The sequence below is a fragment of the Harpegnathos saltator genome, unplaced genomic scaffold (genome assembly GCF_003227715.2).
Source record: "Harpegnathos saltator strain DR-91 unplaced genomic scaffold, Hsal_v8.6 scaffold555, whole genome shotgun sequence".
NCBI classification, from domain to species: Eukaryota; Metazoa; Arthropoda; class Insecta; order Hymenoptera; family Formicidae; genus Harpegnathos; species Harpegnathos saltator.
In genome coordinates, this window is record NW_020230377.1 from 211,713 (window position 1) to 229,544 (window position 17,832).

At 49.6% G+C, this 17,832-nt stretch overlaps 1 protein-coding gene across 1 annotated transcript in view; it reads right to left on the reverse strand.

Annotated features, from left to right (window-relative positions):
* Positions 1 to 17,832, reverse strand: part of mdy (diacylglycerol O-acyltransferase) — a 105,826-nt gene that overhangs the window by 86,990 nt on the left and 1,004 nt on the right. Inside the window, exon 2 of the mRNA XM_011139615.3 lies at positions 1,400 to 1,528. Coding sequence (XP_011137917.1) covers positions 1,400 to 1,528 — 129 coding nt within the window. The remainder of the gene's footprint in view (positions 1 to 1,399; positions 1,529 to 17,832) is intronic.

Sequence of the window (17,832 nt, forward strand, 5' to 3'; positions counted from 1 at the left end):
AGGGATCGGCTTTTTTACTTGAAACTTTTTTTAAAGAAGAAATGATGAGATCTGAGGAAAGAAGAAGACTTTTAAGTAAATCTTCATTCGTCGCAATTCTCGAGTTTTTTTCTTGTATGATACCCTCTTGTATCTCTACGGTCTTTATTTTTACTATTGTTTACTATATTATTTAATTAGAACTTAAACATTATCGTTAATTGTTATATTTGTAATTAACATTAGCAAAATTAACTGGAACAAAAGATTTTGATAGAGGATGTAATTTTTGTGTTGAACAATATTACCTGCAGTAGACAGCGTCTGACCGTAAGCGCACTGAATGTCAAACTCTGCTCATAAAATTTATCGTATTTTTGTAAGCGCTGGATGTCGCTCTTTGTACCTTTGCGTAAAGATTAATAGATATTTTATCTTTATTTTCACAAAGGTACAACATGGTGCGAAATGATGCAATTTTTGTATATCACGATACAAGTGATTAACTGTATATAAAAAGTGAGTCCTGTAAATCTAACTTTTATTGTATATACTTATAACTTTCTAATATACTCTCTCTTTATTGGAAATAAAACTACACAGATAAGATACTAGACAGGGAATATCATTTTCATGATAAAAAATTGTTTCAACGCAAAATCAATTATATCATTTGGAGGGTTATAACCAAGCTATTCTTTACTTCGCATCATGTTGTACATTTGAATTCACTTATCTTCGTGATACAATTGGATTTCATCAAGATGTTACTACGACTTATTAATTTGGACCTTTCAGAAAATATATTGAAAACGGGAACCGAAAATTTCGCTTCATATTTTTTCCTATTTTGGCCACGTTTAGCGATTTTTGCAACACTGTGTGTCGGCGGTACCGACACGATCGCCTGGCGATCGTTTAGTCTCTCCCCTCCCCCGCCCTCTGCTCCTTTGGTACTTTTTTCCCGAAATCCACTCATCCCGATACGAATAATGATCGAAAGCCTCCCGCCGAAGCGGTTTCCCTTTCGCGAGGGCGGAAAACGAAACGCATCCCATGAGACACGACGAAACAGTTTTGCGAGCGATTGAAGCCTCGGTGTCGATATAATGAGATAATCTTTGGGCTAATCGGTCCTCATATTTGGCTCTTGGGCCAAATCGCTTGGGCGATTCTCGTCGCGACGCGTCGTGAGACCCAATTCACCGGCTAAAATTGGAACGACTAATTCGTTTGCGACAACGAGAGAACATAAAATTGACCCGGCGACATTGCCGCGTGCATTATATATATAGTAGGCGTTCCCTATCGATCAGCGTTTATTCCTGATAAATCTATCACGGACTACGACCCGTGCGAGATATAGCACGGGGCCGTTAGATAAGAGCGCAACGCATTATCGGCAATTCGAGATACTCACTTTATGAAATTTTCCAACAGTAACCGGATACCGCCGATGCTCAACAGTAGGAAGCCCCAGTTGACGAATCCCGTGAAGTTATCGAAGCCGGAGCTCCACGAAAAGAGGCTATCTCTTGGCCGATGGCATCTGCAAAAGGAAAGAAAAGAGCGATTTAAAGAGCCTCTCTCCTTCTTTCCGCCAGCTCGCGCGCGCGCGCGCGAGCGTCCCATTATTACGAGCTCGCCGATAACTTTTCACCTAAATTCCACGAAATGCCTCACGTAATAACTGTTGAGGCACCCCGGGGAGGATCGAGTGTTATAAGTAATATCTTGGTATTTAAATACATTTTGTATTCAGCCCCTTTACGATCTCTTTATGAATAGAGCGAACTCGTTATTGTACCTTCGGATATTCGATAATAGACCAGCTCTCCGAGTCGCTGAAGGAGAAGAAGGTATTAAGGAGAATATTCTCATTCTGGCGCCATAGTAGCAAAATGCTCCTTGTGCGCGCGGGCCGTATGAAGAAAGACGGAGGAACGACGTAGGGATGAGAATGGGGCAATAAAGGGGCTTTCATATCGCACGGTTATACATGTCCTTATATCAATTTACGGACTGACGTACGGTTCACACGTGACGACGGGGCAAATGATATGAGTCATTTTTATCGCAATAAAAGATGCTCTCGTTATGCGAGAGACGGACATTCGCGTGCGAGCAGATTTGTCCGGAAAACACTCACGGAATCTACGATCCCACGCCGTGCTCGACGGTCTTTCTCTCTCTCTCTCTCTCTCTCTCTCTCTCTCCCGGTGCGACAGTCTAGTAGCAAAATGTACTTTATGACGGACGATCGTAGCAAGATTACCGCTGTCTGCGCGCACCCGACCCTCTTTCACTTTGTGCCCTTATACGTGCGCGCGCGCGGACGTCGTCGCTTTGCATCCAACGGGCGTTCAGGGCATCGCAAATTCCGTTTGCTCCGCGCTCCGTCGGGTCGCATCGAGGTGGACAATAATAACAATGCGTCCCGGAGCCATGCGGCGAGATACGCGTGTTTCGCTTTCGGCCTACTTATCTTTTGAAGCTCTTAGCGCGGCCCGCTTCCCCCCGGGAAAACTGCGACGTTCCCGACTAGAAATTTTGATCAGGTTCACCTAACATTGATAAGGACCTAATAGGGTGAATGGAAGATAATCCTAAGTAAGTCAGTTCTTATAATGTCCTAACGACAAATGAGTAAGGAAGATCTTTATAAGGTTATAATGATTGGGTCCACATTAGGACCTTAATGTACCAACCTAGTGTATGATATAATATGGTTCTTTAGTTAATCAGGTCCTTGTCGGGATCTTATTCATTGTACCTAATATGATTTGCATTATCTAGTTTTAACAAGACAATTTTTCGGTGTCATTTCCAAATATAAAGATGTTTGCCTTGGAAAAACACTTCAGATCACTTGAATATATTTGTAAAATGCTGTAGAAACTATCCTTTTCTTAGCAGTCAATAAATAGTTGTAAAATTAACGTAACAAATGCAACTTATGATATTCATTTTATGTTTCTTTTCCGAAACATTTTACAAGTATGCTCGAGCGATCTAAAATATTATTTCACGCAAATATCTTCTTATTTGGAAATGACATGAAAGGATTTTCAGCGTGTCATTTCTTATTTCTAATGTCATCATCCAATACAGCCGTGGCGAGTGATCAGGAGCCACAATTTGAAAAAAAAAAAAAAAACGTAATAAGGATTCCACAAGGTAACTCAGTAAGGACCTGACTATGAAGGACCAAGAGACTAAGGTCCTGATATCCGCGCTGCGTTACATGACTTACTAGGACCCGACAGTATTACCTTATTGGGACCTGATGGGTCCAAATGAGGTTAACCTCAGGATCAGGATCAGGATAAATTTCTAGTCGGGTTATTTCGGAAAAGTAATTGCGCACACTCGCGCGCCGAGTCACATCACGGCGCGACGAACGACAGACTGATACGGGCGAGCGGCTGGAACTTTGGTTGGAAGAATTAATCAGAAAGTTTGCCACCAATAAGCAAGCACCTCGTCGTGTCGTTATTTTGTCCTTTTTCTACCTTTTCTTCTGTCTTCATCCGACTTCCCTCGCGACGACGGTTGCGACCGCTTCGACAAGTGTCCCTTCGCTTTCGAATAATTTATTTATTTATTTATCTTTATTGCACTCGGTCGAGCGAATATAACGCGTCGCGTACAATGCGCGAGCCTGGCCTGGTCTGCGGACACGGGCGACCGCTATCATGAATCGCGAACGCTCCTTATCGATCAGGGATACGAGAGGCACTCGAATGTTTTGTGTCGCAAGACAAAACCCTTTCGAAAAGTTTATACGATGGCCCTCGTCGGTACTCGTCGCGAGCACAACCAACGGCGGATGATAGGCGCGCATCGTGAAAGCCGATTACGGGGACGCATCCGGTGTATAATCCACCCTGGAGACACCAAGACAAGAGGGTTTTGTGTTACGACCCTCCAATCTGCGCTATAGACACCATTCGGATTTCATGCACGGAATATTCTTGTTGCTGCGCACTTGTCAGTCACGCGAGAGCGGCGCACCATATGGAATTTCCGATATCTAAAGTGCTTATTATTGCAGGCGCATGACGGCGCGAAAGGAGCACGCACTAAAAGGATCTCGAACGGCGCCGCGATGAATCGATCACACGGCGAGCAAGAAAGAGATGATAATCGCCGCGAGCGGAGCTTCCTCCTAGCTTAGCTTCTCGTATTAGCTGCCGCTTATACCTCGCTTGATATTCTTATCGCATCGGTAAATGCAACATCGCACTTTTGCGGGATTATTTATAAAGCAGACAATCTATCTTCGACTGCTGCTGCTGCATATTACATGTAAAAGAAGGTCTATACAAATCTGGTTAGTCTCCTTTTATATATATATATAGACTGTTCCGAAAAAGGGTTCCAGGCTTGCAGGGTAGGTAGTACTCGTTATAATGACTAAAAAGTGCTCAGCGTACATGAGTCGAAAAATCCATCTGTTCAGAGTCGCAGACATTTCGCAATTTCCGAAAGACCTACGTTTGGCGCTTTTTATTTTATGAATCTGGAATCCTCTTCTTTACTGTTTTATTTTTTTATCTTCTTCTTTTATTCGCGTCATATATCTTGATATAAAGATCTTGATACAAAGATATTTTCAAGTGAACATATCCGAGAGAAGAGAGTTTTTTTCAAGCTCGAACATAAGTAAGATTTTTACTAATATCGTTAATAGCACGCGTCGCCGAGAGGGTGCGTGCTTTTCTCAGGGGCTTCTGGGTAATGTGTTTAGAGGAAGCCATCGTGTCTTAAGCAACCGCTCCGATGCGGTGTGCTTTCATAAATAAATCCGCTCGGACCATTGTATCAATTGATATAGTTCTCTACAACCATATAATCTCTCCGCTAGTCCCGCAGCAGCGGGCAAAACCCTGCGGAAGTATATCCGGCGAGTTTCTTTTGCGTCAGAGCGAAAACGACGATAACTCCGCGATCGATACGCTGGGAGAGTAAATCTCATATCAACGTTGGATTTTGCCGACTTCTCGATTGCCTCTTATTTCATGACCTCTCTCGCGTATTATGCCGCCATCGAGATAGGTCTCCAACAGCTCCTATACCACTTTCATGAAAGAACCACTCGTCTTAAGTATTTACATGAAAGATTCTAGCGAAGTATCCCCCTCCCCCCTCCGGGCGTGAGCGAGACGTATCCTTGAGACGGTGTGTCTCCTTGGAAGTTCCAAGGACCAGAGGTTCGTGCCCGAAAGGCCATGAAATTGGATCTATATCCTTGGAGGTGCTCGCAATTGAATTGCCAAACCGTAACAAATACCCCGGAAAATAATCTAAAAATACAAATCTCCCCTCTCAAAAGAGAGAGAGAGAGAGAGAGAGAGAAAGAGAGAGAGAGAGAGAGAGAGAGATTCCCAATTTTACCAATTACCGTTCCGGTCGAAAGTTGTAAAGTAACCGACGCCGTGCTGCGCTCGCCCTGTGCCTCGCCGCGACTCGCGCGACTCGCGCAGCGTAGCGTAAAGCCGCGCGCGTCCGTACTAATATTATATTAATTTCCGCAACGACATCTCCGGGAGACGATGACGACGCAACTTGTCCGGCGAAGAATTCCGTCGGTTTTGCGCGCGCGCGCCCTCGACGCGGGACGCAGCACACAGGCGAACGTTACACACAGCCCCGCCGTAATTACCCGCAGCCACCCCCAGCGACGTGGTTTCTGCGTGTATTCAGCTTCGTCGTGCGTCGTCGTCCCCGTCCTCTCGCGCCCCCAGCCGACGCGGTCCCCCTCCTAATAAACCCTCTCGACCTGTGCGCGCCGTAACTATTACTCAGAATTTATGGCAGATCGCGATAATTAATAGAGCCGCGATAGAAACGGCGCACGAGCGAAGAGCTATCTCGCGCTCCCGCTATTGGGAGAGCGCCGCCATGGCGGACAGAACGCGGACGTGTGTCGCTCGGGAATTCCATATGCATGAGAATAACGGGGCGCGCGCGCGGATATGTCCGGCCGGCCGCGGCCGGCGTGTCCGGCGTCTTCGGGAGTGTGAGCTACGGCCGTGGACGCGACCTTTCGACTTTTGTCACCCGACTCGAGAGATAGACGATGAATCATGCGGCATGCGACATGGGCATTGGCCAATGCGCGATAGCAGAAATGCCGAAGTAACCTTGCGTCATGCCTCCTCGCATGCATATACGCTCTCGTCTCGACGGAAGTGCAAATGGATATTTTCTCGGCTTCGTTGCGGCGAGATTCTCTCTCTCTCTCTCTCTCTCTCTCTCTCTCGCTCTCTCGGTCGATTTTAACGTCATTATACGGCGTATCGATGAACCGCCGGCGCATCTCTCTCCTCGCCGAGGCGAGACTTGAGAGATCCGAAGCGCGGAGCACGTTCCGCTTGTGCGAGCGCGCTCTCGAGTGATTGATCGCGATGATTAGCGGTAGTTTTTAAACGCGGCAGCCTTGCCGCGGCATAACTTGCGGTATCATACTTCAATACTTCGCTCCACTTTCGGAACAAACCGCGGCACCCCACCCCCCCCCCCCCGCGGGACATGAAAAAAGACCAAGCAAGTTGTCGTTGTTCTTCTTCCTAGCAGCGGAACTGCGAGACGCGCGCGCTCGCGCGCGCTGCCCGCGAGAGCGTGCGTCACTTTCTTGCCGCCCCGAGGCAAATCGCTTCCGTTTTCTTGCGACGGACATATTATAGGTTGCGGAAAAAGTTCCTCTTAAGCGAAACTTCCGCCGACGCGACAAGTTTTCGGCACGTAGCCGTCGCGCCGCGCGACCCCTTGTGATCGTCGACGCCGCGCGTGCAACTTCGCCGTCGCGTTTTTGCTGCCAATGTCCGCTCGTCCGTCCGTCCGTCCGTCCGTCCGTCCGAGGCCCGTTTTTCTCCCCCCCGAGATATGGCGCGGTGGTACGTGACTCCTCTTTCCGGGCCCCGATCCGTGGATTTAATTGGAGCAGAATTATCATCCCTGATGGCGCGCGCGATTATTGGCCTCTCTCGGTCAATTCTCTCCTTTCGACTCTCCCCTTTCTCTCTGATGCGCGCTCTATGAGCTCCCCATTTTTAATCCCCCCCGATGTGATCGCGTGCGCGCTAGCTCTTTGAGCTCAACGGACGGTTTAAATAAATAGCTGTTTTTGCGCGAGATCGCATTGTGCAAACGAGCAAACGTCGGAGCCGGGGAACGAATGGAATTTCTATGAAAGGAATATGCAGAGTCCGACGTATCGTCCATTTAAAATTTACAAAGCACCCGCGGATGTTAGCGTTACTCCCACGTGAAAAATGGTTGGCTGCGATGTCGCGACATTTCCGCCGTCCGCTTATATAAGGTGTCATTTTCGTTAACATCCCATCGTCATCGTTATTATCATCGCAGGCGCGAATTTTTGTTGAAAATACGAATGTCCCTTCCCTCTCCCTCTTTTTTTCGCATCCGCGCTAAAGATTTTAATGGGAACACGGACCATCGCCATTAAACGCGCAAATTACTTTGGAGGTTCGTCCGCGTCCGGAAATAGCGAGAAAAAAAAAAAAGCAAACAAGCAAACGCAGCTCGCAGACCGATAAAACCGTGACAATTCCCAAATGGAATTATTTACAGTGCCTGAAACAAAAATCGTGTTTATTCGAAACCCGCGTCCTATTGAAAAATGCAAACACACGCCCGCGGGCAGATTTTAAACAAAATAAAAGGAGCCGCGCGCGCGCGCACGAAACATCCTCGCCGGGAGAGGTCTCCTCGTCGCGTTCTCTAATTTAAAAATACGACGATTGTTACCCCTCTGATTAAAAAAATGGACACTCGCGAATTTGCCGGGCGGAAAGCTTTCCCTTTGCCGCGGACACAGAAATGAATGGGCGGCGGGGCAGAGTAGTGGGCAGAGCAGGGGGGAGAGGGGAGGGGGGGGGGCGAAATGGACGAGGATAATCGACGTATGACGGTCACGCCAAACGAAATAAAGAGAAAAGCGTGTTTTCGCGGCGGAAAATGCCAGAAACGCCGGCAGCGCGTTTCCGTATAATTACTCGGCCGCGCCGCGGCTGCACCGCGCAACATAATTCGATCAGGATAAATTTTCGCGCCGATACGCATCCGTCCATCATCGGACATTTTCGCGTGCGGCCGACGCGGCTTTTTCCAGACGTGCGCCGTGTATGTATGTGTGCGCGTGCGTCACTTTGCGCGCGCTGTTTATTGGAAATTACGAGCGAAGCGATTAGCAGAGAAAACGGTGAATTAAACCGCAATTATCCGTCTCCTGTCACGCCACGAAACGGCGGCTGTGTCGGTGAAATGTTAAACGTAGCGTAGATCTTTTTGCCTCCTTGTCGTTCGAGGCCCCGCGATAAAACGTCGCGAATAAACTCTCTCACGTTGTGTGCGTCCGCTTTTATTTTGTCGCGCGACAGCGACTCATTAAGCGAGCTCGCCGGATTTGCCTCATTACTTGCTCGTCAAAACGATCGAGATTGATAACGTACAATAACGACGCGCGCGCGCGCGTGCATCTATCTGCGCAATAATTATTCGGTCTATCGCGGCTGACTAATGTGTCTCTCGCGTCGCAGCGAGTCGCATGAATTATTCCGAGATTTCGGGACTTATATCCAACAGCGTCTACGTGATTTTCCCGCCGCTGCCGTCGTCGTCGTCGTCGTCGCGCGCGCACGTGATATCGTGTGAACCGAGATTAAAAGAGTATTATCCCGTCGTTATCGCGCGCTAGCGACGGCTAACGCGCGTTCGCGCGTACAAAGTATCATTTTTCCTCCGCGCACGATGTACATATATATCGCTGTTCTTCGACATTCGCCGTTCCCTGATAGCGTTCATATTTCATCTGCATATTTTTCCGCTGCGTAATGCAATAACCGTTGCGTTTAAGACACATGCGCAGAGAATGGAAGAGAGGAAAGAGCGCGGGGTATTAAATATCTATGCAAATGAGTCTCGCGAGTTAAAAGAAAAAGAAAAAAAAAAAAAAAAGATTACCTACGCTGAAAATCCCCCTCTTTACAGATTACACGAAGACCCGTGAGAAGTACTTTTTTAAAAACGCGCAGCGGGGTGCGTGCGCGCGCAGCGACGAAAAAGAGAAAGGCGAATGGGAAAAGGAAAAACTCGTGTAATATTCCGCGGGGATAATCCACCGCGTTGACGGCCGCGTTATCCGCCGTGGCGCCTCGTCATTCTCATCTCGCAGCATTCAAACCGAGAGAATGCATCCTTCATCTGCTCGTTGTTAGGGATCCTCAAGATGCAAAGGAGCCAGTCGAAACGGCGCGGAACGTCAGCTTGAAGACTCCGCTACTCGTACTTCATGAGCCTTCCGCTAGAATAGCGCGTATCTTCACGGAAGATAAAGGTGCCGAATCTTTTGTTTCCGCCTCGACCTAAGAGTCGCCCCCGACAAAAGGAGACGCCACTCGTGCCGCCCTTCCTTCCTCTCAATCTTTCTCTTCCCCCCCCCGCCCCCTCTCTCTCTCCCTCTCTCTCTCTCTCTCTCCCTTCCCTTTCGACCCTCCACGGCGAAACGATGAGGAAAGGTTGTTCGCGCAAGGGCGAACACGACGAGCTAGGATAAGAAGCAGCCGCCGACGGGAAGGGTGAAACGGAAGAATGGCACCCCGTGCCAGAGACCGCCGCGCCAGCACCTTCCCCGCGCCGGTGGCATCTTCCTCGCGAGTCTTCCTGACACCGGAAGCCTCGTGAATATTTAAGCGATAGACGGATATACATATATTACTCGTGTAATGAGGAACGAATCCCCCTACTACAACATCCGACGTGCGTCGGGGGGTGGGAGCGGCAACGAAAGAGAATACGAAGAAGCGCCGCCGGAAGAATATTCTAAATGATTCATGAAGGGAAATTAAACGGCGCTTTAAACAGGCCTTTCTTCCCTCGCTTCCATTCACCCTCGACCCTCCCGCTGCCTCTTTCCGCATATCCGACGAGATCCGCAATCGATTAGCCATCGTCTTCCATCGCTTCTGCCCATCTCGCGCTATCCTTTGCGTTATCCTGCGCGTTCTCGTCTCTTTTCTCTCTCTCTCTCTCTCTCTCTCTCTCGCTCGCTCGCTCTGTCGGTTTGCCCATTTGCCTCGTCTGCTTGTCTGTCTGTGTCCGTCTGTCTGTTACTTTTCCCTCTCTTCCGCCTTGACGGACCCTACATTACCGGCGCTTCTTTCCCGCCGACGCGACGCCGACGCGACGACATCTCCGGCTTGAGTATTGCATTCCGCAGATTCATCCAAATTTTCTCACCTGTCTCACGAGCGACAAACGGAATTCGCGTAAGCGTTAAGGAAGCTCATTTGAAGTCAGTCGCGCAGTCGGCCGGACGGAGACGCGAACGTAATATTTTCTTTCGCCGCTTTTGCGAAGCCACACACGGCACAGGCACTCGTGACCCGCCCGCCCGCCCGCCCGCCCGACGTGATCAGACTAGATTGCGTTTCTTTTGACTCTCGCTGATTACCGTATGTAATTGCGGCTGCCGGCGCTGCGAAGATACACGGGCTAAATGTCAGCTGTATTATTCCGAATCACCGCGCGAATCACGGAATATTTTTTCGCATGACGGCCGTGACAATGTTGCAGAAAGATTAACTGAGTCGCCGGAGTCGCGACACACACACACACATACACACACACACGCGCGCGTGTAATTTGTGCTCGAGAGACGCTCGTGAAGTCGATAGGTCGCGCGAACCGTCGCAGTTTCCGCGTGGAAATCGAGCGATCGCAAACATCGCCGGGCGAGTAATGTGAGACTCGCGATAATAATCGGCAATGTTTCCGCGCTCACTCGGACATCATCGATCCGAGTGATTTCGTGGCGCGGATTGGAAGGGCGCAAATCCGGGGAGTATCGTCGAGGCGCGGCGTCATCGCCGAGGTGATTCAGCAGCGCCGAGGAAAAGCGCCGGCTCGGCGACGACGTTGTGTTACCGCGGAAAAAACCGCAACCCTTCCTAATCCGGACACTCGTTCCGTCCCTTCCGCCGGCGTAATCGCCGCCATTGTTCTTCCGCCTGATTTCGCGCGCGAAATCCGGCGCTGCCGCCTACAATCTTACCGAGAGCGAACGGTCCGCCGAGCCCGGAGACAGAGGAAAAAGAAGGAACGGTAAAAATTGCGAGGCAGCAGCACGGGCGGAAAGGGTTGCGGGATTGACAGCACAATACCGTTAATCCTCATCCGTTTCGAAGGCGCTACGCGAGGCGGTCTCTGTGCCAGGCTCGCGAGAGATTAAAAGTTTTTGCCGAACTCGACGAAATGCAAAAAAAGTCACGAGATGGAGGAGAACGGGCGGTAGGTAGACGGGAAGCAAAAATTCGCCGTGGAACGCTGAACGCCGAGGCGAAAATTTGCCGCCCGCCGCAGGGATGACGCGTGGTTTCAGGGGTTTATTAAGGGGCTTTTTGCCGGAGAACGCGCCCCACCCGGCTGGAGAGAGGATGTGGCGGCGCAGGTAGGGCTGACTCTAAAGTTGGTATCGGTGCACGCGATAATAACGCGCAGCCGGCAGACTGGCGTAAATTAAAACCCCCGGAATTCGTTTCAACGCTCCGCTAATCATTGGAGAACAGTTGATTGGTGTATCTCGCCGGAGCTCGCGTCGAGGCAGACGGTCGCAACGGAGGAGAAATAAGGCCGTGCGGGAATCTCTGACAATACTTGTCGAACATAATTTCTCTCTAAGGCTCTTGTTCCCTCGCCCGCAGAGATGCCCGTCCTGATTAATGACGCTGCAAGCGAGGAAACGCGCGTACCACGAAAATTCTTGCGGAATACGAGTTCGAGTAAAAAAAAAGAGGTACGGCTATAAAATGCGTGAGAAGTATTCCGGAGAAAACTTTCTTCCTTCCTCTTCCGTCTCAACAATCGACAAATAGCCGTCAAATTAACGGGGCGCGAAGAATCACGAGAGAGAGAGAGAGAGAGAGAGAGAGAGAGAGAGAGAGAGAGAGAGAGAGAGAAGGTAGATTGCTGTTGAGCGAAGCGCGCGTCGCGTAAAGCTTACGATTATTTATCGATTGTCGGATTGCAAAGAGTCCTCGGGACACTTTGCAAATGTATTCGATCGATCGCAAGTGTCGCCATTCGACGGACGTATTCTTTCATCCGAGCATATCTCGCGAGAATGCTCGGCGCGTATTTTCACGCTTCTCTGACGTCACTAAGCAAAGAAGTCCCGCGGCGAAGAGCCAGGAGCCGTAATAATGAACGTCTCAAATACCACTCGGCGTAAGATGTCGCTCGAGGCGCACGCATTTGTGCGCCAAGTTCCCCGATGTGACACTTAACCGAGCTCGCTAATCGCGCTTAGTGTTTCCGCCGCGCAGAAAGAGAAGGAGAGAAAGAGAGGGTGTGTGTGTGTGTGTGTGTATGTGTGTGCAAGACACTAATTTCCATCTTGTCTTTGGCGGCAATCGATTGTTGTTGCTCCACGGGTGGGAGTTGCAACACGGTCAAACAACGCATCTGTAAACTCAGCCATTCCCTTTAACGATAAGAGGGCGAGAGCGAACCACCGAATCAGGTGGGCAAACACATCCCGGATACTCCCGGGCCGAAATCCAGAAGCGAGATCGGGAGATCGGAAACTCCGAAGTCAATCTCGAGCATTCCGGAAATACACTGGAAAGCCGAGATCTCTCTCCCTCCCCGCCCCGCCCCGCCCCGCCCCGCCCCGCCTGCCCGCTTCGCCGCACAGCCCGTCGCTCACACGCGGAAAGAAGAGGACGAGAATCCGATATTACCTGACTGCTGCTGCCGCGCGCTCGTGCCCATCGCGCGTCTAATTGCAAACTTGCGAAAACAAGAGGAGCGCTCGACAAACATGCCGCGGGTAAGTATAAGGATCGTTTGTTCGGGGATGGATCCGCCGGCATAAGGAGCGAGCCGAAGAATAAAGGAGGCGCGCGCGCGCGCCAAGATGGAAAAGAAGCTGCGACGCGGCACGGCAAAAGAGACTCGCCATTTTCGAGAACAAGAAACTCTTGTTTGCAAGTCATTATACCGTGTTGGAGGGGTAGTTTTCGCTCGGTCCTTGTCTGCCCCCCTCTCTCTCTTTCGTTCTCCACCCTCTCTCTCTCTCCCTCTCTCTCTCTCTCTGTCTCTCTCTCTCTCGTCGTCTTGCTAGACGAAGCGACGCACGAAGTGCTCATGAAAGAACACATATACAAGTGCGAGGAAAAAGCGAAGGTTGGCGTGATGCAAGAAAGTGTAGGATGCTTTTCGAATGCAAGAGAACGGTGTCTCGGGTAAGATTACTCGCGCAAGGGTCTCGCTGTCATACACACACACACACACACACACACATACACGCGTTTCTTGCTCCCAGCGGGAGAGACGGCTTTTTATTCGCGTGCGGGAAGATTACATTTAACTTTGATTATATTCAACCGCTTCCTCAATGATGCAATATCGCTCTCTCCAATAACGGCCGTTGAAAGAAGGAAGGGTAACACGATAAAACAGTTTGCGCAGGGTAGAGAGTATGTCGTATCAAACAATATCGCGCGCGCGCGCGCGCGGATCCGATACCGCTCGCAATTAGCAATCCAATCGAGAATTAATCTTTCAGGTTTCGCGTACTCTCGATCAGTTTTTGCGTAATAAGCGAACAAGACGGAGAGAATAGAATTTATCGTGATTACAACGTGTTTCTGCCCTTTCATTATGTACAATTCGCTGATAGTTTTCTGCTGGAGCGCGCTGAGCACTCGATATCTCATCCTAACGCGAAACCGACGCACCACGATTATCGAATCCGATTACCAAAGCGCGTACGTGGCCTCTACTACCCGTTAAATCATCAACGGCCCACCAATTTGTTAGGTTCCATTGCTAGTGAAATGCTCGCCGATCGGCGAGCGCACTTGATAATGGAGCAGCGGCATTCTCCGAATTCGCATAGTCTCGCGTAGGCGAGCGATGGAGGATCCACTGGTCTCTCTAATGAGAGGAAAAGGAAAAATATACACACATAATCGCGAGCGAAAACGCACACGGGAGATAACGAGTTTAATATATTCAGCGAGTTTGATGTCTTCAATTAAAATTTAATTATAAGGTAAATAAAACGATACGTTCTCACCCGCGGCGGAAAGGGAAAAAAAAAAGGAAATAAATAAAAGAGAGAAAGCCGTTGAAGTATCGCGAAGTAGATCGTCGAGGGGAAGCTTAACGACAGCTTCGCGCGTTGGAGCGATTTTGCCGTGTCACCCGAATTAACATTTTAATTAACGGCACACGAAAGTGGTCTGCATACTTCGCCGAGCGACTCCATGGAACCGTCAGCGGTCGTTCCAGAAGTCGATGGAGGGTGACGACTAACCCGCGGAAGGGTTTGCCGAGGCGTCGAGGCAAAACCTCGCCGCGGCCGAGAGCTAATTAGGCGCGCCGAGGCGCACGGAGGTGTTTAACTGTTCGCGCATTTGCGTGATCGAAAGTTCGTTGTCCTTAACCTTGATCTGCGCGACCTTGCGATACCAAAACGACGGAAGCAGCGCGAGCTCGAGTCGATGAGCGGGATGAGTCGATATTGTTCCAACGCTCGATTAAATTTCTAGGCTGTTTGCCCGCCTTGCCTCGATATCGCATGTGCGAAGGCGCACCGTTCTCTCTCTCTCTCTCTCTCTCTCTCTCTCTCTCTCTTTCTCTCTTTGAGAGTTTTTGATATTTCTTCATTAAAAAAGAGAGCGGGAGGAATACCGCAAGTACCTTTCTATAGAAACGAATGCACGGAGAGCCACATGATTACGCGCGCGCAGTAATTAATTTTTAAATGTTGAAAATTCTCCGCACACATCGCGCGCGGAGATATAATATTGATACTTTTGAAAAATATTCAGAATATAAACATTACATTTTCACGTCGTCGTATCCTTTCAATGCCCGTATAACGTTACGTGGTCATTTTATGGATTTTGCGTCTCATTATTTAAATGAAATATTTTACGGAACGACAGCTTTGTTTACTTGCCCTTTACAAATCCATCCAGATATATTCGATCCACGGTCTCGATGTAATAAAAAAAAAAAACAAATATTTTAATGCGAAATAATGTGTAATATATATATATATAAAAAAGAAAAGAGGTTCGTTTCCAAATGAACAATACTTACCTGTGCTGCATTATGTTATCGCTATAATGGGTGTAAATAACGCATTTCTCATTGTTAGCCGCGATAAATTTACACGATGTGTGTGATTGGTAGATAAAATAATAACGGAAAATAAGAACCGGTACGGACACGCGAGCGCGCGCGCGCGCGCGGCGTGGTTTCCACTTTTAATTATTTGCGGAATAAATTATTGCGCCGAGGCAGCGCGCAATTGTACTTTCTCCCCGAACGAATCGGGGATATCCTACGACTTGGTACTTTGATTTTCCACGAGCGGCGTAGCTTATTAGCATCGGCGCGTTTAACATCGAACCTTCGTCTCTCAAGCCGCAGGACGTGTTATGAAAGCCGATTCGCCGCTCGTAATTAATGTCCCGAGGGAGACGCGAGGGAGATACGAGGCTCGCGGTCACACATTTTAAACGAGACAATCCGATGGGATACTGGCGCTCGTAATTGCCCGGTAAGTTAGCGCCGGTTATTTTCGCATGTCGATCGACAAGTGGAAGCTGGATAATATGAGATAGTCTACAACACGGAGCGGCGCGAGTAAAGGCAAACAACCGAATCGCCACGCATGGAACAATGGGATAATGAAACTTCCAAGTAACTAAAGTCTCAACTATGAAGTTGGATCGTAGCTTGACGAAAGTTCCGCAGAAGTCACAGATGCAAGCAATTCCTGGCTCCGAGGCTACCGAGTATTCTACGTTATACTCTATCTCGTATGTGTCATACCTCCCTAACTCCCTTCTTTACAAATTTCACGATAATGAAGTCAGAATTTAGGTGTCTCTCGGGATACAATTTTGCCTCTCTTCCAAGACGACTCTCCGAAGCGCTCTTCGTGCTCGATCGATGTCGTTAAAGATTAATTTAGTGTTCAGAGTTGAGCGCGTATAATATAGCCGAGCTCTAACTCGACTTCGTTGAGAGACATTTCGACGGAATAGACTGGATCGTTTCTACATGAAATCGTCGCTCCGAGAGATGGCGACGGGCGTGCATTAATTATACACAGCGACGGGGAAGAGAGTCCGCTTGACTGGCGAGATTTGCCCAATCCGAGTGTCCAAAAGTTTCCAGAAGCGAGTGTTTGTCTCCGTAAACGACCCATATGTCCCCCTTCCCCCCTCCACTCTAGCGACCAGTCGGTCTTACATCTTGCCGAAGGTCAATTAAACGGCGCTTAAGAGGTCCACAATCCAACGACGCAATCCACGCGCGAAACGATGTGAGATCGAGAGCGCATCTTTGCATAAAGCAAAGGTTAACGATATGACGACGTGAGAGCGCAGTGTATGGAAAATGCGCGATATTGTTTCAAGCGCGCGATGCGATTTAAATACCGTGTTTTATATAATAACACGGAACGGGAGCGCGGGAACGTCGTGTTTCAATTGTCAATCGTTTTCTCAAGTATCCCCGCGATGTTTCAACATGTGATATCAATCTCAATATTGGCCGCGCGAATTCCCTACGATTCCCTCATACGACGAGGTACGACGATTGACGTCTCGCCGACTGTACGTGAATGCGCGTTATATAACGATAAGACTTTTAACCGTTGTACATCGCTTGACTATCTTTACGCAAATACTCACGCAAGTTTCATGGAACGCGCGTGTGCGCAATGAACGCGCAAAGTCCGCTTTCAGAACGCGCCACGCGTCACTCGGAGATATTTAAACGTTCGATTCCGTGTCAAGAGCGGCGGCGTTCATTACTGTGATGGTGTCGTCACGGTGCTGATGACGCAACAGCCCGCGCGTCAGGTGTCGTGTTTGTCAACACTTTCGCAATTCTCCATCGCGTTACTTAACATGTGTATATCGACTTTCATCGGGAATTATTCCTGCCGCACGAGTGCGGTAACAAACATAAATCATGGCCGACGTGTGAGCGATGATGATACCGGACGCTACATTCGCGGCGAAGCTCTCTCTCTCTCTCTCTCTCTCTCTCGGCGCCAAGTGGAGAGAGAGAGAGAGAGAGAGAGAGAGAGAGAGAGAGAGGAAAAACGCGAGCAGAAGAGCAGCGCAGCTTCTCGTCACGAGTGTACGTATCGACTCACAGACCGCGACGATGTCGAGACAAAGCGTGTCGTCACAATCTGTGAGCGAACATGTACACTCGATCCAGCGTGCGTTGCGAAGGCGCGTTGCGAATAATCGCGGTCCGCGCGGCAGCGTTGCTTTGCGCGGCAACACGCCAGGCGGTGACACGCACTTGGCGCGAGAGGCGCTTCAATCCTCGTGAGAGCAAAACGGAGAAAAGAAAGAAAGGCAGCCGCGCGATGAAACGAGCTGTAGCTCGACCGCAAGCAAGACGCCGCCGCGCCGCGGCCGGCCGGTCGGTCGACCCACGCATCGATTACAACACGTGTCGGAGCGAGACATCGAACGCGCCAGGGAAAGAGAAGGGAAGAGCGGCTCGAGCCGACGAGGATCAGCGGGAAGAATCCCCTCCCGTGGCACCTTACTAAACATAGTGCGGGACACGCATGCGCACGTTACGTCGAGCCCGTCTGTGATGTCGCGCGTCTCTCCCGAGGCGGCGAAAATTCCGCGTTGCCGCGCGGCTTCGGCGCGACAATTGCGCGAGTCATTGGGTGCGCACGATCCCTCATCGTCGTGGCGTTTGGTCGTCGTGCGGCGGGCGAGTATCACAGCGTCCGCGTCACAGCGGCCACAACGAAGAGATCTGAGGGACAGACGC